Genomic DNA, 23,901 nt, shown 5'->3' with positions numbered 1-23,901 from the left:
CCCTCCCCTACGGGGATGTCACTGCCGCCTGCAGGACTCTTCTACCTAAGCTGGCATCCGCCGAAGCATAGGTATGCACCTGATAATGCTTGGTGAAAGTGTGCAGACTCGACCAGGTAGCTGCCTGGCACACCTGTTGAGCCGAAGCCTGGTGTCGTAATGCCCAGGACGCACCCACGGCTCTGGTTGAGTGGGCTTTTAGCCCTGAAGGAACCGGAAGCCCCGCAGAGCGGTAGGCCTCTAGAATTGGTTCTTTGATCCATCGAGCCAGGGTGGCTTTAGAAGCCTGCAATCCCTTGCGCGGACCAGCGACAAGGACAAAAAGAGCATCGGAACGGCGCATGGGCGCCGTTCGGGAAATGTAGATTCTGAGTGCTCTCACCAGATCTAGCAAACGTAAGTCCTTTTCATACCGGTGAACCGGATGAGGGTAAAAGGAAGGCAAGGATATATCCTGATTAAGATGAAACGAGGATACGACCTTAGGGAGAAACTCCGGAATGGGGCGCAGCACTACCTTGTCCTGGTGGAACACCAGGAAAGGAGCCTTGGATGACAAAGCTGCCAGCTCAGACACTCGCCGAAGCGATGTGATCGCGACAAGAAACGCCACTTTCTGTGACAGGCGAGAAAAGGAAACGTCCTTTAGAGGCTCGAAGGGCGGCTTTTGCAGAGCAACAAGTACTCTGTTCAGATCCCATGGATCTAACGGCCGCTTGTACGGGGGCACAATATGACAGACCCCCTGTAGGAACGTGCGCACCTTAGGAAGACGTGCTAGACGCTTCTGAAAAAACACCGACAGTGCCGAGACTTGCCCTTTAAGGGAGCTGAGCGACAAGCCCTTTTCCAACCCCGATTGCAGGAAGGAAAGAAAGGTGGGCAATGCAAATGGCCAAGGGGATACTCTCTGTGCAGAGCACCAAGATAAGAAAATCTTCCACGTTCTGTGGTAGATCTTAGCAGACGTTGACTTCCTAGCTTGTCTCATTGTGGCTACGACTCCTTGAGATAATCCTGCAGACGCTAGGATCCAGGACTCAATGGCCACACAGTCAGGTTCAGGGCCGCAGAATTCTGATGGAAAAACGGCCCTTGGGACAGTAAGTCTGGTCGGTCTGGCAGTGACCACGGTCGACCGACCGTGAGATGCCACAGATCCGGATACCACGATCTCCTCGGCCAGTCTGGGGCGACGAGTATGACGCGGCTGCAATCGGATCTGATCTTGCGTAACACTCTGGGCAAGAGTGCCAGAGGTGGAAAGACGTATGGGAGCCGGAACTGCGACCAATCTTGAACCAATGCGTCTGCCGCCAGAGCTCTTTGATCGCGCGACCTCGCCATGAATGCCGGGACCTTGTTGTTGTGCCGGGACGCCATTAGGTCGACGTCCGGCACTCCCCATCGGCGACAGATTTCCTGAAACACGTCCGGGTGAAGGGACCATTCCCCTGCGTCCATGCCCTGGCGACTGAGGAAGTCTGCTTCCCAGTTTTCTACGCCGGGGATGTGAACTGCGGATATGGTGGAGGCCGTGGCTTCCACCCACATCAGAATCCGCCGGACTTCCTGGAAGGCTTGCCGACTGCGTGTCCCCCCTTGGTGGTTGATGTATGCCACCGCTGTGGAGTTGTCCGACTGAATTCGGATCTGCCTTCCTTCCAGCCACTGCTGGAAGGCTAGTAGGGCAAGATACACTGCTCTGATTTCCAGAACATTGATCTGAAGGGTGGACTCCTGCGGAGTCCACGTCCCCTGAGCCCTGTGGTGGAGAAACACTGCTCCCCACCCTGACAGACTCGCATCTGTCGTGACCACTGCCCAGGATGGGGGCAGGAAGGATCTTCCCTGAGACAATGAGGTGGGAAGGAGCCACCATTGTAGAGAGTCCTTGGCCGTCTGGGAAAGAGAGACTTTCCTGTCCAGGGACGTTGACTTCCCGTCCCATTGGCGGAGAATGTCCCATTGAAGTGGACGCAGATGAAACTGCGCAAAGGGAACTGCTTCCATGGCTGCCACCATCTTCCCGAGGAAGTGCATGAGGCGCCGTAAGGGGTGCGACTGGCCCTGAAGGAGGGATTGCACCCCTGTCTGTAGTGACCGCTGCTTGTTCAGCGGAAGCTTCACTCTCGCTGCTCGAGTATGGAACTCCATGCCAAGATACGTTAGTGACTGTGTCGGAGACAGATTCGACTTTGGAAAGTTGATGATCCATCCGAACGTCTGTAGAGTCTGCAGTGTAGCATGTAGACTGAGTTGGCATGCCTCTAGAGAGGGTGCCTTGACAAGTAGATCGTCTAGGTAAGGGATCACCGAGTGTCCCTGAGAGTGCAAGACCGCTACCACTGCCGCCATGACCTTGGTGAAAACCCGTGGGGCTGTCGCCAGACCGAATGGCAGAGCTACGAACTGAAGATGTTCGTTTCCTATCACAAAACGTAGAAAACGTTGATGTTCTGTAGCAATTGGCACGTGGAGATAAGCATCCTTGATGTCTATTGAGGCAAGGAAGTCTCCTTGAGACATTGAGGCCACGACAGAGCGGAGGGTTTCCATCCGGAACCGCCTGGCGTGCACATGTTTGTTGAGCAGCTTTAGATCCAGAACAGGACGGAACGAGCCGTCCTTTTTTGGAACCACAAAGAGATTGGAGTAAAACCCTCTCCCTTGTTCCTGAGGCGGTACAGGAACCACTACTCCTTCCGCTCTTAGGGAGTCCACCGCCTGCAGCAGGGCATCTGCTCGGTCTGGATGTGGGGAGGTTCTGAAGAACCGAGCTGGAGGACGAGAACTGAACTCGATTCTGTACCCGCGAGACAAAATGTCTGTCACCCACCGGTCTTTGACCTGTGACATCCAAATGACGGAAAAGCGGGAGAGCCTGCCCCCGACCGGAGATGCGGAGGGGGGGAGCTGGAAGTCATGAGGTAGCCGCTTTGGAAGCGGTTCCTCCATTTGCTTTCTTGGGGCGCGCGTGAGCCCGCCAGGAATCTGAGCTTCTTTGCGTCCTCTGAGTCCCTTTGGACGAGGAGCATTGTGTCTTGCCCGAACCTCGAAAGGACTGAAACTTCTGCTGCCATCTTTTCTGCTGAGGTTTGCTTGATCTGGGCTGGGGCAAAGAAGAGTCTTTACCCTTGGACTGTTTAATGATGTCAGCCAATGGCTCGCCAAACAGTCTATCTCTAGATAAAGGCAGGCTGGTTAAACATTTTTTGGAACCAGCATCTGCTTTCCAGTCCTTTAACCACAAGGCTCTGCGCAAAACTACCGAATTGGCGGACGCCATTGAGGTGCGGCTGGTAGATTCTAGGACCGCATTGATAGCGTAAGACGCAAACGCGGACATCTGCGAGGTAAGGGACGCCACTTGCGGCACCGCTGGATGTAAGATAGCATCCACTTTTGCTAACCCTGCTGAAATAGCTTGGAGTGCCCATACGGCTGCGAATGCTGGAGCAAACGACGCGCCGATAGCTTCATAGACAGATTTTAACCAGAGGTCCATCTGTCTGTCATTGGCATCCTTAAGTGAAGCGCCATCCTCCACTGCAACTATGGATCTAGCTGCAAGTTTGGAAATCGGGGGGTCAACTTTTGGACACTGGGTCCAGCGCTTGACCACATCAGGGGGGAAAGGAAAACGTGTATCCTTAGAACGTTTAGAGAAACGCCTTTCTGGATGAGCGTCGTGTTTCTGGATTGACTCTCTGAAGTCAGAGTGATCCAAGAAAGCACTTAATTTACGCTTGGGATAGAGAAAACGAAACTTCTCCTGCTCTGCAGCTGCCTCCTCTGCTGAAGGAGCTGGGGGAGAAATATCTAACAGTCTATTGATGGCTGAGATAAGATCGTTTACCATGGCGTCCCCATCCGGGGTATCCAGATTGAGAGGGGTTCCAGGATAAGACTCCTGATCACTCTCATCAGACGCATCACAGAGCGACTGATTGCGCTGAGACCCTGAGCAGTGTGATGACGTTGAGGGTCTTTCCCAGCGAGCTCGCTTAGGGTGGCTGGGGCTATCATCTGAGTCATAATACTCAGCCTGTGAAGCCGGGGACCCCCTTGCAGTCTGGACTAATTCCAACTGAGGGGGATTAGAGGACAGAGACCTCGCCGTGTCCATAGACTGAGCCCCAGGCATGGATTGCAAAGTTTCAAGGATTTTTGCCATAGTCACAGACATATTATCAGCAAAAACTGCAAAGTCTGTCCCTGACACCGGGGCAGGACTTACAGGCGTCTCAGCCTGGGTCACTATCTCTCCTAACTCCGGCTGGCGAAGCAGCACCGGATCTGAGCATTGCACACAATGGGGGTCCTTGGAGCCTGCTGGTAGAGCAGCCCCACATGCAGCACACGCAGTGTACACAGCCCTAGCCTTGGCAGCCTTGCGTTTTGTGGATGACATGTTGCTGCCTCCTCAGAGAGATCTGGGTATACAGCCAGGAAGCGACCTCACAGTGCAAGCAATAAGGAAATATATATATGTCCAGTGACACAGTACACTAATACACACTGAGGCACTAGAGGGGCCAGCTGAAAAGCCGCTTACCGCCCGCTTAAGAGCGGGTGTGTGATCTCCAAAGCCCCCTAGTCCAGGTCTCCCAGAGCCTTGCGTCCTTCCTCCAGCCAGACATGCATGTAATGGCTGCCGGCGTCCTGAGAGAGGAGGGGGGGCGGGCCCTGGGCGTTCCTGACTAAGAGCGGGAAGCCTGCTTCCCTCTGTGCCTAGTGAGAGGGCTGGAGCATGTAAATCAGGCTCCAGCCCTCGTCGCTGCCGTGAAACAGCGTCTCTCCCCTACCCTGATTGACAGGGTGGGGGCGGGAACGAATCGGAGCTGCCGGCGTCCTAGGCCGCAAAAGCCGGGGACTAGATTTATAAACGCCACCGCCGTAAAAGCGCGGTCGGCGTGTCCCCGGCGAACTAAAAGTCACAGCAGCGCCGCCGGTCCAGCGGGGGTCGGCGCTGCGTTCCCACAACACAGAAAAAAGTCCCCCAGTAAACTGTAGGAACACTAGCTCTAGCGTTACGGTCCCCGGCGCACTACAACACCCAGCCAGCCCGGAGTGTGTCTGTGCCTGCCGGGGACACAGAGTACCTGTATGATGCAGGGCCTTGTCCCTGATGGTACTCCTGCTCGGCATCCACCAGGTGCTATGGGTCTGTGGATGGAGCCCGGCGTCAGAGCTTAGAGGCCGGCAGGATCCCACTTCCACAGAGCCCTACAAGGGGATGTGGAAGGAAAACAGCATGTGGGGCTCCAGCCCCTGTACCAGCAATAGGTACCTCAACCTTACAACACCATCCACGGGTGAGAAGGGAGCATGCTGGGAACCCTATATGGGCCCTCTTTTCTTCCATCCGAAATAGTCAGCAGCTACTGCTGACTAAAATCTGTGGAGCTATGCATGGAATGTCTGACCTCCTTCGCACAAAGCTTGAAAACTGGAGTACCCGTGATACCACGGGGGGGTATAGCCAGAAGGGGAGGGGCCTTGCACTTTTTAGTGTAGTGCTTTGTGTGGCCTCCGGAGGGCAGTAGCTATACCCCAATCGTCTGGGTCTCCCAATAGAGCGCTGAAGAAAATATGAAATACGTGAATAGAGCACCTGACTTCACACAGGTGACCCACAATTATGTTTATTGTTATATACATATATTGTATAAGCCTAGACTTGGAGGTCTATCAACAGACCTTTCCTGATGAAGCCGTTTTCACAGTGATATGTGTGGGGTTCTGCCCCAGGATTCTCTTCATACTCTTCCCCCCTATAGACTGGCATCAAGATCTTATCTATGACCACTCAGCAGGTTATTTAGCATACGTGAGTCCAATAGTACAGGGTTCTTACTTCATATTGGATTATAAACATACAGTTTTTGGTTAGCCTGTATACTGCTCCTACTGAGGCACACTTATTGGTCATATTTAAATGGAGAATAATCTCACTGATACAAATTTGATTGACTGCATTTCTGGAGTATGTTTGTATAGGGCTGTAGTTTCTGTATAGGATCACATTATCTATTTAAAAGTATACTGTTTACCATGTCTTTGTTCCGTACATACCTGCTGTGCTTTGGTCACATACTTGATATTGTTCCTTACATTTGTGGTGGGAGTTGTATGTACCCTGGGGTGTTGTGTTATTGTTTCTAATGTTTTTAATATTTAGTCACTAAATTCAGTTTTTATGGGTACATTGGTTGTGCTTGCCATGTATGGCAGTGCCTTTTTCTTCTCGTTGCTCGGATAACTTTGACCAAGGTTTCAGACCTTAATTAGTCTCTTAGGGTTATGGTTTGTTCAATATCATTGTTAGGAAAGGCAAGGTGATGCAAATTTCACAGCTTTATAACAACCCAGGCTTCTCTAACCATGTGCCAAAAAACAACAGCCATGGGTTTTTCTAAGCAGCTGCCTAGCACTCTGAAAATGAAAATGGTGGAGACTCACAAAGCAAGAGAAAGTTATAAAAGATAGCAGATCATTTTCAAGTTGCTCTTTCCTAAAGCTGGTGTCACACTAAACGACAGCGACAACGACGTCGCTGTTACGTCACCATTTTCGGTGACGTAACAGCGACCTTGTAAGTCGCTGTTATGATCGCTGCTTAGCTGTCAAACACAGCAGAAGCAGCGATCATAACGTCGCTGTGCTACATGTGCAGAGAGCAGGGAGCCGCGCTTAGCGCTGGCTCCTTGCTCTCCTGCAGCACACATCGGGTTAATTAACCCGATGTGTGCTGCAGCTACATGTCACAGTTCAGAGAGCAGGGAGCCGAGCTTAGCGCTGGCTCCTTGCTCTCCTGCAGCACACATCGGGTTAATTAACCCGATGTGTGCTGCAGCTACATGTCACAGTGCAGAGAGCAGGGAGCCGCGCGCACTGCTTAGCGCTGGCTCCTTGCTCTCCTTGCTACAGTATGCATTGGGTTAATTACCCGATGCATACTGCAGCCACATGTCACAGTGCAGGAGCCGGCGCTGGCAGCAAGAGCGGAGGCTGGTAACCAGCGTAAACATCGGGTAACCAGGGAAAGGTCTTCCCTTGGTTACCCGATGTTTACGCTGGTTACAGCTTACCGCAGCTGCCAGTGCCGGCTCCTGATCGCTTCATTTCGTCGCTCTCTCGCTGTCACACACAGCGATGTGTGTGTCACAGCGGGAGAGTGACGACCAAAAAATGAAGCTGGACATTCAGCAACAACCGGCGACCTCACAGCAGGGGCCAGGTCGTTGCTGGATGTCACACACAGCGACAGCGACGGGACGTCGCTGCAACGTCACAGAAAATGGTGACGTAGCAGCGACGTCGTTGTCGTCGTCGTTATGTGTGACACCAGCTTTAGTTTGAAATGTAATTATGAAATGGCAATTAACAGGAGCAATGGAAGTCAAGATAAGGTCTCAAAGACCAAGCAAACATGTTTTGAGAGCTGCTCATAGAACTGCAAATTAGAACCCCCATTTGACGGCAAAAGACCTTCAAGAAGATTTAGCAGACAGACAGATGGAAAAGTCATCAGAAGAAAACCTCTCTTGCGTCCTTATCATAAAATTTAGTTTCAGCAGTATGCAAAAGAACATCTAAATAAGGCTACTTTCACACTTCAGTCATTTCAAATCCGCCAGGTCCGTTGTTGCGACTGACTGAATGACTGATCTGTCGTTCTTTAGATGTCAATGGATGTAATGGATGAGTTATTTCACGATCTCTGTCATAATGTACTGATGGAACAGGTGCTCTTAAGCTGACCCTCAGACTCGAGACCCTGCGCTGTCCCGAATCTTGGAGGTAAGCTTGATGGTAGACGGGACCGAGTCCCCTGCATTACCCTGACCCTGACTCCAAGCCGTGATCTTACTCCCCCCACACTGGGAGTGAGCTGTAAACACAGTAGCAAAATCCCACAGAAAAAACACAGACAAGGGAGAACAAAACCTTGTACACACTGCACTCAAACACAAAGCGGAGATAATATGTTTACATGGAAATAAAGAAAAAGGTAGGGAATAAACTCACAACAGGGGAGCGTTCATAACAGGCAGAATAGCAACTGTAGTTCACCCTGAATAGAATAACCACTGAGATTGGGATTCCTGGAGCTATGCTGAAGCTATCTTCGGCGACCTCCTACTACACTTCCCAGCCTTAAATAGGAAGAGACCAGCTGTGGATGTTAATTAGCAACTCGGCTCTCAGAAGAAAAAGCAAAATATCCATGCTGTCTGACTGTTAATGGTTGGCTCAAATTTATGGACTTAATAAAAGTTAAATGTTAAGAAAACCTGGATTTGGTGGACTATCGCTGGATAGTTTGCTTTCTGTCATTGCACTGTGGTGAGCTTCCACTTTGTCTCTGTGCATGGTCCTCCAAGAGATTGTAAAGATATGAGCCTGCAAATGGAACAAGTCTGAGGTAAGGCTGCTTTCACACTACGTTTTTTTAACATGTGTCATGAACGTTTTTTTGCTGTAAAAGCAGATCCTGCATGTGTTATTTTGCAGGATCCTGTCACTTTAAGTTTATGGGCGGGCATTGGAGTAATGTGATCGGGGTCAGTGGAACTGAACGTGATAGACTGGGAGCCGGCTTCTGACAGCTGCGGAGGCTCGTAACCAAAGTAAACATCGGGTAACTTGCTTGGATACCTGATATTTACGTTGGTTACGAGCATCCACAGGTGCTATGAGCCGGGCTGCCTGCTCCCTGTACACGTAACCAACATAAACATCGGGTATCTAAGAGAAGCGCTTTGCTTGGTTACCCGATATTTATCTTTGTTACGAGTGTCCGCAGCTCTCAGGCGGGGGAGAGAGAGGGACAGAGGGAGGGGGAGAGAGGGGGAGAGAGGGAGGAGGAGAGAGACAGAGAGGGAGGGTGAGAGAGGAAGGAGGAGAGAGACAGAGAGGAAGGGGGAGAGAGGGACTGATCACCCGAGGCTGGTTTCTGGGCATGCTCAGTAGAGCAAGCAGGATCCTGTCTATCAGCATGCCAGCATTCACATGCGTTTGCGTGCAGTTTAGTCAGGATCCAGCAATTTGCAGTATTTGGACGCAGCTCAAAAACGCTACAAGTAGCGTTTTTGAAAAATGTTAAAAAACTGCAACTCGCTGGATCCTCACTATAACGCACGCAAACGCATGTGAACACATGTTGATGCGAGTCCATTGCAAATGCATTGAAATGAAAACGCATTTGCACTGGATCCGTTTTTGCGTTAAAAAAACGTTCAGGACGCATGTTAAAAAAACGTAGTGTGAAAGCAGCGTAAGCTGGCAAACATTTTGTTTTTCCTTGGCTCTCAGAAGAGTTGCACACTGCTCCAAAAAGGATTAACTGCTGCATGGCTGGGAGCAGTGAAACAACTCAGCCGATGCCCAGCAAAGCTGAACACGAGAGGCCAGGTTGTATGTCGGACTCTGCAATATGAACAAAGTCTGATGCCATAGTAGTAGTCCGCGTGTGCTAATCTGGACAGCACATGACAATGGCTTCTACAAATGGATAATGATCCTAAACAGACATCAAAATCCACAATAGACTACCTCAAATGATGCAAGCTGAAGATTTTGCAATGGCATCATTGAAAATATGTGGCTAGACCTCAAAAGAGCAATGCATGCAAGACAAACCAGGAATCTCACGGAACTGGAAGACTTTTCCAAGGAAGAATGGATGAAAATCTCTCAAACAAGAATCTAAAGACTCTTGGCTACAAAAAGCATTTACAAGCTGTGATGCTTGCTAAAGGGGTGCTACTAGGTAGTAAACATGCAGGATGCCCAAACTTTTGCATTAGCCCATTTTCCTTTTTTATTCATTTTAAAATGTAAAAGATGAAAATTCATATTTTTTTTCCTAAAATACAAAGGAAATGTGTCATCTTTAACTTCATACCTTTTAGAAATCATTTCATCTTCAACTCGCTTAAAGGGGTTATCCGGCTTATTTTGACTTTTTTTCATTATTACCCTATTGGGCTACATTGGGGCAGGTAACTAGATAGTGAGCACTTACCTGCCCTGCTTTCAGCCCCTCTCCCCCGGCTCAGAGTGGTCATGTGACCGCTCCTGCCGCGATTTTGTTGCTTCCGGTCATTTCATGTCAACATGGGCAGGACCATGTTGACATTCAAATCTGGAACAGCTTGTTGCCACCCTGCTGGGCTGTACAGTGCGTGTGTCCCCACCCCCCTTCCCTGCACCTTCCCACACATTCCCCCGCACCCCGTACTCTCCCCGCCCATGGTGTCACCGCCAGCACCGGCCCCCCGGCTCAGGATAGCAGGAGTGCCCGTGCAGTCCGTGTCCCGCTCCAGTCCCGCGACTACTCGCACTGCAGGCTCAGCAGCTTCTCACCCTGCAGTGCTGGCAGCCGCAGGGATGACGAGCTCTGCTTCATCACTGCCCGTGCAGTCTGTGTCCCGCTCCAGCCCTGCGGCTGCCTTCATTGCAGTGTGTGTCTGCCCGCATGCAGATTCTCACCCTGCAGTGCTGGCAGTCACGGGGATAATGAGCGCTGCTGCCAGGAGGCAGATGAGATCATTACCTGCTGTGACGATCTTCTCTTCACTCCTGTCAGTGCTGTCACTGCCTTCTATGCCCGCTGCGTTCTCATGTCACTAGCGGTGACGTCATGGGCGATGCTGCTGAGAACGCGGCGGGCATAGAAGTCAGTGACAGCGCTGACGTCAGGAGTGCAGGAGATCGTCACAGCAGGTAATGATCTCATCTAACCTCCTGGCAGCAGCGCTCGTTATTCCCTGCAGTGACCTGGGCTATTGATGTTAGCTCAGGTCACTGCATTACTCTCCCAGCCAATGGAGAACATTCTGTTCTTCATTGACTGATACATAGACTATGGTATGGATCGTCGTGGGACCCCCTTATTGGATTACACCGGACCTGTATTTGTTTTACTTTTCAATAAATTGGTGAAAGAGGGAATGTTTTGGGGAGTGTTTTTTCCAATAAAACTTTTTTTTTTGTTTATTTTTTTATTACTGACTGGGTTTGTGATGTCAGGTATCTGATAGACACGTGACATCACTAACCCCCGGGGCTTGATGCCAGGTAACATTACACATCTGGCATCAACCCCATATATTACCCCGTTTGCCACCGCACCAGGGCACGGGATGAGTTGGGGCAAAGCGCCAGGATTGGCGCATCTAATGGATGCGCCACTTCTGGGGCAGCTGTAGCTTGCTATTTTTAGGCTGGGAAGTGTCCAATAACAGTGGACCTCCCTAGTCTGAGAATACCAGTCCACAGCTGTCCGCTTTACCTTGGCTGGTGATCCAATTTGGGGGGCACCCCGTGTTTTTTGTTTTAAATTATTTATTTAATTTAAAATAACAGCGTGGGGTGCCCTCTGTTTTGGATTACCAGCCAAAGTGAAGCTGACAGCTGTGGTCTGCAGGCTGCAGTCGTCTGTTTTACCCTAGCTGGCTACAAAAGTATGGGGGACCCCACGTCGTTTTTTTTTTTTTAATTATTTATTTATTTTTTGGCTAAATACAAGGCTAAGCACCCTTTAGTGCCACATGAAAGTCACTAAAGGGTGCCAGCTTAGAATATGCAGGGGGGTAGGACATTATATGTCTTTCTCATCTATCTATCTATTCATCTATCTATCCATTATCTATCTATCCCTCTATCTCTTTCTCTATCTATCTATCTATCTATGATTCTAGCTATCTATCTATCCCTCTATCTCTCTCTCTATCTATCTATAATTCTATCTATCCCTCTATTCATTCATTCATCCCTCTATCTCTCTGTTTCTATATCTATCTATTCATCTCTATATCTACTCATCTATTTATCTTTCTTGCTGCTTCCATTTTTTGCGGTCCGCAAAAAAATGGAAGGCACACGGATGACACACGGATGCATCCACGAAAAAATGGACCGTTTTTTGCAGACCGCAAAAACGGAACGGTCATGTGAATGTAGCCTACATGTGTTCCCTATGGGGGTAGGGGTCGGTACAGAACGATGGTGAGGGGGGGGGTCGGTACAGAGCGCTGTGTGTGCTTATGTGGAAGGGGGGGAGGGTTGCAGAGCCTGATTTGGTGTGGGGTGCAGAGCCCGATGTGTGTGTGTGTGTGTGTGGCGCAGAGCCCGATGTGTGCGTGCGTATGTTGTGTGTGTGTGTGAGTGTGTCGCAGAGCCCGATGTGTGCGTGTGTGTGTTTGGCGCAGAGCCCGATGTGTGCGTCGTGTGTGTGGCGCAGAGCCCGATGCGTGCGTGCGTTGTGTGTGTGTGTGTGTGTGTGTGTGTGTGTAGTGCAGAGCCCGATGTGGGGCTGTTATTTCCAATGCTGTAGTGATAACAGGTCAGGTGCTGGGGCAGAATACTGACAGGGAATGTGTGTGCAGAGGGCGGGCAGGGGGCGAGGCTGGCAGGGGGTGGGGCTGGACACTGGGGAGAGCCTGGACACTGAGGCCGGGCGGTGCCAGCTCTGACTGGGAGGTTTAGCACAGGAAGTGGTCAGTTTGCTGGAGCTGAATGTAAACAGAGAGCTGCAGAGAATAAAGGGATAATTCAAGAGGAACAAAAGTTAGAAAACAAAAAATAACAATGTAGGGGTGATTTATATGACAATACAGCACAGATAAACTCAACATTTTTTGGTAAGCTAATGTCGGACAACTACTTTAATTGTTCACAATAACAGTAATTTTGACCAGGGGTACCCAAACTTTAGCATACCACTACATATCATATATTAGTCATGTAATTAAATGGATAAACCTAGCAAGGACACTACCAATTATAGTTCACATGTCCTCTAATCATCTGTTAGAGCAGATCCTGCAGCGGTTCGTTGGCAAAATTATTTCTGCGGGACCCATTGTTTTAACATTGGACTCTATGGAGAAGGGAATTATTAGTGGATTGCTATTTATCTTCCATTTGTTATGGATCCTGTACGAAAAAAATGGATCAGTTGTAAATGCAAGAATAACGCATGACTAAATAGTAATCCGTTAATGGATCCGTTCTTCATAGACTCCAATGATAAAACATAACGGATCTGGCAGATATCAGGTATTTAAAAACGGATAAAGAGGTGTGTTTGCAGAACTTCTTTCCCAACGGATCTCTGCAGCATCTGATCTAACGGATGATTACTGGACATGTGAACTCAGCTTAAGTCTGCCCACACAGTCTCCTCTCTTCAGACTGTGAGAATGATTAAGTTTCCTCTTATAGTAAAGATGGATTTTAACCCCTTAACGACCCATGACGTACTGGGTACGTCATGGATCGTGTGCCGGTAAGCCCCGCCCCCTGCGGCGATCCACACACATATCAGCTGTTATCAACAGCTGACATGTGTGCCTGCTAGCCGCGGGTGGAATCGCTTCCACCCGCGGCCATTAACACCTTAACATTTCGCTGCCAAAATCTGGCAGCGATATGTATATGGGCGCCGCCATGACAGTCACTTACCCTGCCCCCACATGATCACGTGACTTTCGGTGGTTGCCATGGTAGCACAGGGTCATGTGATGACGCCTGTAGCTATCATGACTCACTTCCTCTCAATGCTGGAATACAGCCGGCATTGAAAGTAAAGCAGCAAATCTGCAGTTCTCAGCTCTGTGCAGAGCGATCGGATTGCTGATCGCTATAGCCCCCTAGAGGGACTAGTAAAATAAAAAAAAAAAAGTAAAAAAAAAGTTTTAAAAAATTAAAAAAAAAAAAAAACCTAAAAGTTCAAATCACCCCCCTTTCACCCCATTGAAAATTAAAGGATTAAAAAAATAAAAAATACACACATATTTGGTATCGCCGTGTTCAGAAATGCCCGATCTATCAAAATATAAAATCAATTAATCTGATCAGTAAACGGCGTAGTGGCAAAAAAATTCCAAACGCCAAAATTACGTTTTTTGGTTGCCGCAAATTTTGCGCAAAATGCAATAACAGGCGATCAAAACGTAGCATCTGCGCAAAAATGGTACCGTTAAAAACATCAGGTCGATACGCAAAAAATAAGCCATCACTGAGCCTCAGATCCCAAAAAATGAGAACGCTACGGGTTTTGGAAAATGGCGCAAAATGTGCGCCACTTTTTTTGGACAAGCTTGTGAATTTTTTTAACCCCTTAGATACAAGTAAACCTATTCATGTTTGGTGTCTACAAACTCGCACTGACCTGAGGCATCACATAGATACATCAGTTTTACCATATAGTGAACACAGTGAATAAAATATCCCAAAAACTATTGTACGATCACACTTTTTTTGCAATTTTTCCGCACTTGGAATTTTTTTGCCATTTTCCAGTACACTATATGGTAAAACTTATGATTTAATTTAAAAGTACAACTCGTCCCGCAAAAATCAAGCCCTCATATGGCAAGATTGATGGAAAAATAAAAAAGTTACGCCTCTTGGAAGAAGGGGAGCAAAAAACAAAAATGCAAAAACGGAAAGTTCCCGGGGGCTGAAGGTGTTAAAAAGGCAAAACTTAGACCACCAAATGCCTTGCATTAGTTCCAGTGTTACTATTTGGTCTAATGCTATCCAAAGTGGTCATGTGATTGTCTATATTTAAATAATGCCAGCTTTGTCATTGTAGTCCATTCTTCAAGAGTTTTTACCTTCTTCTAAACATATGGCATAATTCTAGGTTATGACATAGGCAATCACTTTATCAGATAGGGTCCAGCCTTTGGGACCTCAATTGGTAGTGCGAATTGATTGTCTGCATTGTTATTTTAGCCATGCATACTCTTCTTTCTTATAGTGGACCAATATTCAAATGAATGTTCTTAAATTAAAAGATGCATTTATATTATATCTAAAATTGTTTGTTTTAATTGTAGCTCAAATCATCAAAAAATCAATCATGGAAGAGGAAGAAGACAATTTGTGCGGTAAAGTTTAACTCATGTGAAATTTACATATTTACAATATCATTAGTTTTTTTTGTTCTCAGATAAACCTTTCTTTATTGGACATTGCCTTTTCGGTTCATTTTATCTGACCAGCTTTGTGACATACAGTATATCACCAAAGTGGGTACACCCCTCACATTATATCTTTTCATGGGACAGCGCTAATGATATGACAAATTGATACAATGTAAAGTAGTCAGTGTACAGCTTGTATGACAGTGTAAATTAGGTGTGCCTTCTATATAACTCAGCATACAGTCATTATTGTGTAAACCACTGGCAACAAAAGTGAGTACACCCCTAAGTGAAAATGCCCAAACTGTGTCCACTTAGCCATTTTCTCTCTTATTGAGTGGTAAAAGTGATCTGGCAATGTGATTCTCCAGGTCACTACAATTATGGCGATACCAAGGTTGTACTTTCAATAATGAAAAAAAATCAGAAATTTATTAAAAAAAAATAATATTGGCTTATGTAGCATTTTACAAGATCCGTAACATTTTATTTTTCGTTTGGAAAGTGGAGCTGGGTCAGGGTTTTTTCTTGCATGGGGAATAGACATTTTGATTCATACTATTTGGGGGTGGACATGATCTTATGATACCTTGTTACATTAATTTCTTTCAAAGTTACATTGACAAAAAAACTGGCAGCTCAGTCTTTCTCTTTATGGTTTTTAATGATCAGCTAAAGTAAATTTTTATTTTAAAATACCTTTAAGATTTTTATGGTTGTGTCAACTAAAAATTTTTTTTTCACCATTTTTTAACTTTTTTTTAAAATTTTTTATTGTATGTACAAGTACACTCAAGAGAGTTCAGCCTCCGATACCTCAATATTTTCTCTTATTTTGCTTCGGCTGTTTCCCTGGGTGACAAATAGTTTTTGTAGTTGTTGTCTTTTAACCTGTGATATGGGTAATGAGAGTTAAGCCTTTTTATTTAGCGTTTATTTATTATGGTCTTTATCAAGTTTGCGCTGCTCACAGGGTAGTAATGAAAAGCAACCTAAAGACACCTCCAAGGAATCGTGGAGCTAAATAAAAATAAAATGGAATACTCAGGAGAAGCATAAGTAGAATAAGAGTAAACACTGGTCACTTTTGACCTGGTAACAGGTCCTCTTTAACCCCATAGCGACGGCCTAACGTCTCAAGACGTCGGAAAAACAGGGTACTTATTCTGTTCCGACGTCTTGAGACGTCAGGCCGGAAAAAGCTTGTAGCGCCCCCCAGTGACGAAAAATCTCAGGGGTTTCAGCTACCGGAGGTAGCTGAGACCCCCAAGATTATGAATCGGGGTGTTTTTTTTGGACCCCGTTAATGCGATCGCCGGTATACACCGTATACCGGCGACAACATTAAAAAAAAAAAAATGGACGGTAAAATTGATTTATTTCTCATCTGACGTGATCAAACATGTCAGATGAGAAATAAATATAATCCTCTAGTGCCCCCAAAACCCCCGGTACCGGAGAGTCCCCCCACCACCCCTACCCCCCCTCCGGAAAATCCAAGATGGCGCCGACGCGCGCTGAAAACTGCCGCCGCCGTCGGCTCTGCATTCATTTCCCTCCGATCTGAAATGATCAAACATTTCAGATCGGAGGGAAATGTCCTCCCCCTGACCCCTCCTCCGGTACACCGGAGATCTCTGGTCCCCGGAGCCCCCTCCGGTTCTCCAGAGCCGCCTCCCCCCTCTCCCCTCCGGAGCGTGGAAAATGGCGGCCGCATTCATCCTACTCTTTCTGCCGCATGTGACACGTCACATACGGCAGAAAGTTGTCCCCAGGTCCCCCCGTCACCCCCCGTCACCCCCCCCAGCCCCCGGTCATACGTTACCTGGCTGCTGGTGCTCCGGCCCCGCGATCACGCCGCCTCCTTCTCTTGAATGCTGGCGGCGCATGCGCAGACAGCGGCTGTCAGCTGGATCCCTGCAAGCAGGGACGCTGACGTCGCTGCTGCAGTAGGCTGCTCCACTGTGGACCGGGGGAGGGTGAGTGCAGTAATCTGCAGACACACTCCTCACATGGAGAGCCTGCTGTTCTAGAAAATGGGGGGTACGTTCTGTGAGCGTGCCCCTCATATTCTAGAATGAGGTTACTGCAGGTCACTCTGCCCTAGGTTGGACCGGGGCAGTGTGAGTGCAGTATTCTCAGATTACTGCACCCACACTGCTCATGGAGAGCTTGCTCTTCCAGAAAATGGGGGATACGTTCCCTGAACGTGCCCCCCATATTCTAGAAGATCCAGAGACGGCGTGGGACCTCAAAAATGGATTACAGCGACCGAAATTTATTTATTTACAATAAATTGGTAAAAGAGGAATGTTTCGGGGAGTTTTTTTTCAAATAAATTTTTTTTTTGTCTTTATTTTTTTCTATTTCTTGACTGGGTTAGTGATGTCGGGTATCTGTTCAGATGCCGTGACATCACTAACCCCAGGGCTTGATGCCAGGTGACATTACAGCTGGTATCAACCCCATATATTACCCCGTCTGCCACCGCACCAGGGCGCGGGATGAGCTGGAGCGAAGCGCCAGGATTGGCGCATCTAATGGATGCGCCACTTCTGGGGCGGCTGCGGCCTGCTATTTTTAGGCTGGGAAGAGTCCAATAACCATGGCTCTTCCCACCCTGAGAATACCAGACCCCAGCTGTCTGCTTCACCTTGGCTGGTGATCTAATTTGGGGGGACCCCACGTTTTTTTTTTTTTTTTTAAAAAAACGCCTGGGGAGCCCTCCAAATTGATCACCAGCCAAGGTGAAGCTGTCAGCTGTGGTTTGCAGGCTACAGCTGTCTGCTTTACCCTAGCTGGCTATCAAAAATAGGGGGGACCCCACGTCGTTTATTTTAATTATTCATTTTTTGGGGGGCTAAATACAAGGCTAGGCACCCTTTAGTGCCACATGAAAGGCACTAAAGGGCGCCAGCTTAGAATATGCAGGGGGTGGGACGTTATAATTGTTTGACATCTATCCATTCATCCATTGTAGCATTTTAGGCTGTGCGCCCACAATCGGGATTTGCAGCGTTTTGGGCGCAGAGTGTTTTCCCTGCGTCCATAACGCTGCATTGTGCAGTAGAAGCACAGTGGAAGGATTTTTAGAAATCCCATGCCCAATGTGCTTGCCCAATGTACTTCTCTTCTCCGCAGCATAAACCGACCTGTGGCGGCAGCTTCCCGAGCCTCAGCATGTCAATTTATGCTGCGGAGATGAGTGTTCTCTGCAGGTAGCATAGAGCTCCACAGCGGCCTGAACCCAAATCGTGGGCATGGGCAGCTGCGTTCTCCCGTGGACAACACTCACATCTCTGCAGGAGGCTGACACTGTGTACTAGATGCCGTGTCGCTGGATCATGGCCACATAGCCTAAAAGTGAGACATTTGTTGCTACAGCAACATTTTTGTGAAGTACCTGTGGATTCAAAATGCTACTATACTCCTGAATAAAATCCAGTTTCCAAAATGGAGTCACTTGTGGGGGGTTTCTAATGTATAGGTACCCAAGGGGCCCTGCAAATGTGACATGGTGCCCGCAATTTATCTCAACTTTTCCAGAATTCAAATGGTGCTCCTTCCATTCCAAGCCCTCCCATTTATCCAAACAGAGGTTTTTGGCCACATGTGGGGTATCCCTGTGCTCATAAGACATTGGATAACAACCTGTTGGGTCCACGGTTTGTTGTTGTCTCTTGAAAAAGTGAGAAATTTGATGCTGAAGCAACATTTTTGTGAAAAAAATGAAAATGTTCAATATGGCAACCTAAGCTTATCAAAATCTGTGAAGTATTCGTGGATTCAAACTGCTCACTATACACCTAGATAAAAGCCTTGAGGTGTCTTGTTTCCAGAATGGAGTCACTTGTGGGGGACAGCCACTGTTTAGGCACCTCAGGGGCTCTCCAAATGCAACCTGGCGTCCGCTATTGATTCCAGCCAATTTTGCAGTCAAATGGCACTCCTTCCCTTCCGAGCCCTGCCATGCACCCAAACAGTTGATTTCCACCACATATAAGGTATCGCCAAACTCAGGAGAAATTGCACAATAAATGTTATGCTGAATATTTTCCTTTTACTCTTGTAAAAAAAAAAGCTACCTGGTTGAAATAACAATTTTGTGGTAAAATTTTATTTTTTTTTTTTCATGGCTCAACGTTATAAAATTCTGTGAAGCACCTGGGGGTTCAGGGTACTCACCAAACATCTAGATAAATTCCTTGAGGGGCCTAGTTTCCAAAATGGGGTCACTTGTGCGGGGTTTCTGCTGTTTAGGTACCTTAGGGGTCCTCCAAATGTGACATGGTGCCCGCAATCTTTTTCAGCCAAATTTCCTTTCCAAAATTCAAATATTGCCCCTTTCGTTCCAAGCCCTCCCATTTGTCCAAACAAAGGTTTCAGACCACATGTGAGGTATCACCACGCTCATAAAAAAGTGGTTAACAAACCTTGAGGTCAAATTTTTGGAATTACCTCTTGAAAAAGTGAGAAAATTGATGCTAAAGCAACATTTTTGAGAAAATTATTAAAATTTTCAATATGACAACGTAACGTTAACAAAATCTGTGAAGTACCTGTGGATCTAAAATGCTCACTATACCCCTAGATAGAATCCTTGAGGGGTCTAGTTTCCAAAATGGTGTCACTTGTGAGGGATTTCTTCTGTTTAGGTACCTTAGCGGACCTGTAAATCCAACATGGTGCCCGCAATCTATTTCAGCCAAATTTGCTTTCCAAAATTCAAATATTGCTCCTTCTGTTCCGAGCCCTCCCATTTGTCCAAACAGAGGTTTCTGATCACATGTGGGGTATCGGCGTGCTCATAAGAAAGTGGGGAACAAGTTTTGGGGTCCATTTTGTTGTGTTATTTCTTCTAAAAGTGAATAAATTTGGGTTAGAGCAACATTTTTAGGTAAAATTTAATTTTTGCTTTTTTTCATTCCACATTGCTTTTGTTCATGTGAAGCAACTGAAGGGTTAATAAACTTCTTGAACGTGGTTTTGAGTACTTTGGGGGGTGCAGTTTTTAGAATGGTGTCACTTTTGGGTATTTTCTATCATCTAGGCCTCTCAAAGTCACTTCAAATGGGATGTGGTCCCTAAAAAAATGGTTTTGTAAATTTTGATGTAAAAATGAGAAATCGCTGATAAACTTTGAACCCCTCTAACTTCCTAACAAAAAAAAATTTTGTTTCCAAAATTGGTCTGATGTAAAGTAGATAAGTGGGAAATGTTATTTATTAACTATTTTGTGTCACAGAAATCTCTGGTTTAACGGTATAAAAATTCAAAAGTTGAAAATTGCAAAATTTTCAAAATTTTTGCTAATATTCAATTTTTTTCATAAATAAACGCAAAAAATATTGTCCTAAATTTGGTACTAACATGAACTCCAATATGTGACGAAAAAACAATCTCAGAATCACCGGGATCCGTTGAAGCGTTCTAGAGTTATAACCTCATAAAGTGACACTGGTCAGAATTGCAAAATTTGGTCTGGTCATTAAGGTGAAAATTAGCTCCGTCACTAAGGGGTTAAAGGAAATCTGTCACCAGATTGTTGAGAGCAGCATAATATAGAGACAGAGACCCTGATTCCAACAATGTGTCACTTACTGAGCCGTTTGCTGTCAGTTTGATAAGATCACTGCTTTTTCTGCTGCAGATCTAAGGGGTGCTTCACACACAGCGAGCTCGCTGCCGAGATCGCTGCTGAGTCACGCTTTTTGTGACGCAGCAGTGACCTCATTAGCGATCTCGCTGTGTGTGACACTGAGCAGCGATCTGGCCCCTGCTGCGAGATCGCTGCTCGTTACACACAGCCCTGGTTCATTTTCTTCAAAGACGCACTCCCACTGTGACACACAGATCGCTGTGTGACAGCGAGAGAGCGACAAATGAAGCGAGCAGGGAGCAGGAGCCGGCGTCTGGCAGCTGCGGTAAGCTGTAACCAAGATAAACATCGGGTAACCAAGGTGGTTACCCAATATTTACCTTAGTTACCAGCCTCCGCAGCTCTCACGCTGCCTGTGCTGCCGGCTCCGGCTCTCTGCACATGTAGCTGCTGTACACATCGGGTTAATTAACCCGATGTGTACTGTAGCTAGGAGAGCAAGGAGCCAGCGCTAAGCTAAGCGGTGTGCGCTGGTAACTAATGTAAACATCGGTTAACCATACCCGATGTTTACCTTAGTTACCAGTGTCCGCAGCTTCCAGACGCCGGCTCCGTGCAAGCGCAGCGTCGCTTGCACGTCGCTGCTGGCTGGTCACTGATCGCTGGTGAGATCTGCCTGTTTGACAGCTCACCAGCGACCATGTAGCGATGCAGCAGCGATCCTGACCAGGTCAGATCGCTGGTCGGATCGCTGCTGCATCGCTAAAGTGTGAAGGTACCTTAACAGTTATTTGTATGTGGAGCTTGATAACCCTGCCCACACTACTGATTGGCAGCTTTCCGCCCATAAACAGTATGCAATAGCTGAAGAAAAAGACATGGATTGCACATCCAAAAATCATCAGTCGATCTAATGCCGCTAGGCAAAAATTTGCATAACTGAACATGAGGTTCTTAGTTTAATATTCTGATCAGACTGTATGAAGCCCACTGCCACGTCACGGCAAACCTCTGAGTGGGTCCCTACATTATTTATGCTTAAAAGGTGATGTGCCGTGTGCCAACCACCACCGCAGTGACAGTGCACCAGCATTGCAGGTGACTTGATGTCTCACAGCATCCATACTGAAGAGCTGAGCCCCCAAAACTCCAGGCCACACCACCCCACAGACACAGATAGGTGCCCTAAATAAGCCTCCTACGGTATATGGCCTCCACATTGTCCACCACACTGTCTGCCATTTTCAGCTATAACCACCACATGGTCTTCCTTATGAACCATGACCTATACCACGACTGTCCTGCCCCCACTGTTTTTCCTTACACTCTCTATATCAGCATGTCTCTGAAAAGGTTAGTTGATAATGTTTGACCTGTTTTACTGCAGTCTGAAACAATGTGTTTCTGGGGGAAAGAGCAGGTTGATTAGGGGTTTAAAGATCTTACTTGTGAGCCTTCACGTGATCGTTGATGCAAATTCTGGATTTGATACACATATCTTATAATTATTATTGTTATTTATTATTATAGCGCTATTTATTCCATGGAGCTTTACATGTGAAAGGCGTATACATAATAGGGACAAGTGCAATAATCATAAACAATACAAGGCACAGACAGGTACAGGAGGAGAGAGGTCCCTGCCCGCGAGGGCTCACAGTCTACAAGGGATAGGTGAGGATACAGTAGGTGAGGGTAGAGCTGGTCGTACGGCGCTGTATCAGACTGAGGGTTACGGCAGGTTATAGGCTTGTCGGAAGAGGTGGGTCTTCAGGTTCTTTTTGAAGCTTGTCAAGGTAGGCGAGAGTCTGATATGTTGTGGCAGCGCATTCCAGAGTATGGGGAGGCACGTATGGGGGAGTTGCCAACACATATGTCTACTTGTCATATGATCATTGAATGGTTTTCTAGAATTTACCAATTCTGTTTAGTCCTCTTATTTTCTAAAGAAGAAAACAATAACAACTGTACATGCACACAATTAATTCCTGTGTTGGCATCCGCCCTGTGCCGGTAACGCCAGCAGAGTTCCCACAGCGTCATTGCACAGTCCTGAGATCTGGTCCACCTGTCGCTGATTAGTATTGGACACGGGCACAATATTGCGAGCAATATGTATTACTATGGAGGGTAGAATATGAATAAAGACCAAAAATCTAAGCACATTTGTGAAAATATTTTTTGGTAAATTGCATTTTTTTTGCACTGTTGCAATGACCAAGCCACTGCAGCTCTGCTACTTTGATTTTTTTCTCTTTACAGTTTTTACTGATTGGGTTGATTGATTTTATATTTTAACAGATCAGACTTTTAAGCATGAGGCGAAAATATTTTTTCAAGACTTTTTTTAATTTGGGTAAAATGAGGGTAAATCAAATTTATTTTTTATTTCTTTATTTAGATTTTTTCAATTTTCCCTCTTCATTTTTCAGTCTTTTTAGGGGACTTTAACATGCAATCATCTGATCACTGGTACTATATATGGCAACACAATTTCTGAGTTTCTGCTGCTGCCCCTTATGTGTGTGTCTGTTCTTATCTGCACTGTTGACATCATATCGACAGAGCTGCAGCCAATCGGTGACCTGCAACCAATCAGCTCTGCTGATGTAGACTATCCCAGTTGCCTACAGCAAGGTTGGCAATTGTCCAGACATTCCAGAACAGTCCATTAAAAATAGGGCACTTTTTTGCTCTGTCCGTTAAAATAATGTAAGACCTTTTGTGATTTTTTTTTTTTAAGCTGAAGGAGCTTATACTGATTATTTTGACTGTAACTATCACTAGTTTACAGTGAATGCAGCTGATGTTTCCATATCAGAATTATTGGCTGTAGATATTTATCATTTATATTTTTTATGTTTTATTTTGGATTTTCAATGTCTATTAAAAATATTGTCTGCCCATGATTTTTTGATAAACTGTCCATAAAAAATAAAAAATAAAGTTGGAAACTCCAGCCTAGAGCCCTGCAGCTGACTGATTGGCTCCAACACTGTCAGGCTATGTGCGCACTAGAAATGTGAAGTTTCTCAAGAAAATTTCTTGAGAAACTTCTGGGAGTGAAAGATTTCCGGACCTCCGGAAAAAATCCGCACCAAATCCGCATGTGGATTTGCCGTGGATTAGCCGCGGAATAACCGCGAATTTGCCGCAATTTTCCCGCGGGTGGTTCCCTGCGGATTTTGAAGGCTGTACTGCCGAAATCCGCAGGGTACCTGCGGAAAAGAATTGACATGCTCATTTTCTCAAGAAATTTTCTCGAGAAGTTCTTCTCAAGGAAATTTCTTGAGAAAAATCCGCACAGTGTGCACAGCTATTTTTTTTTCTCATAGAATTTGCTGGGAAATGTCTGCA

At 46.7% G+C, this 23,901-nt stretch overlaps 1 protein-coding gene across 1 annotated transcript in view; it reads left to right on the top strand.

The window, feature by feature from the left end:
- The window catches only part of LOC142243898 (NFX1-type zinc finger-containing protein 1-like), a 312,672-nt gene that overhangs the window by 3,322 nt on the left and 285,449 nt on the right, over positions 1-23,901 (top strand). Inside the window, exon 2 of the mRNA XM_075316094.1 lies at positions 14,859-14,909. Coding sequence (XP_075172209.1) covers positions 14,882-14,909 — 28 coding nt within the window. The 5' untranslated portion in view covers positions 14,859-14,881. The remainder of the gene's footprint in view (positions 1-14,858; positions 14,910-23,901) is intronic.

The sequence above is a fragment of the Anomaloglossus baeobatrachus genome, chromosome 6 (assembly GCF_048569485.1).
Source record: "Anomaloglossus baeobatrachus isolate aAnoBae1 chromosome 6, aAnoBae1.hap1, whole genome shotgun sequence".
Taxonomy (NCBI): domain Eukaryota; kingdom Metazoa; phylum Chordata; class Amphibia; order Anura; family Aromobatidae; genus Anomaloglossus; species Anomaloglossus baeobatrachus.
The sequence above is the reverse complement of the archived record's forward strand: the minus strand, read 5'-3'. Positions and strand labels throughout refer to the sequence as shown.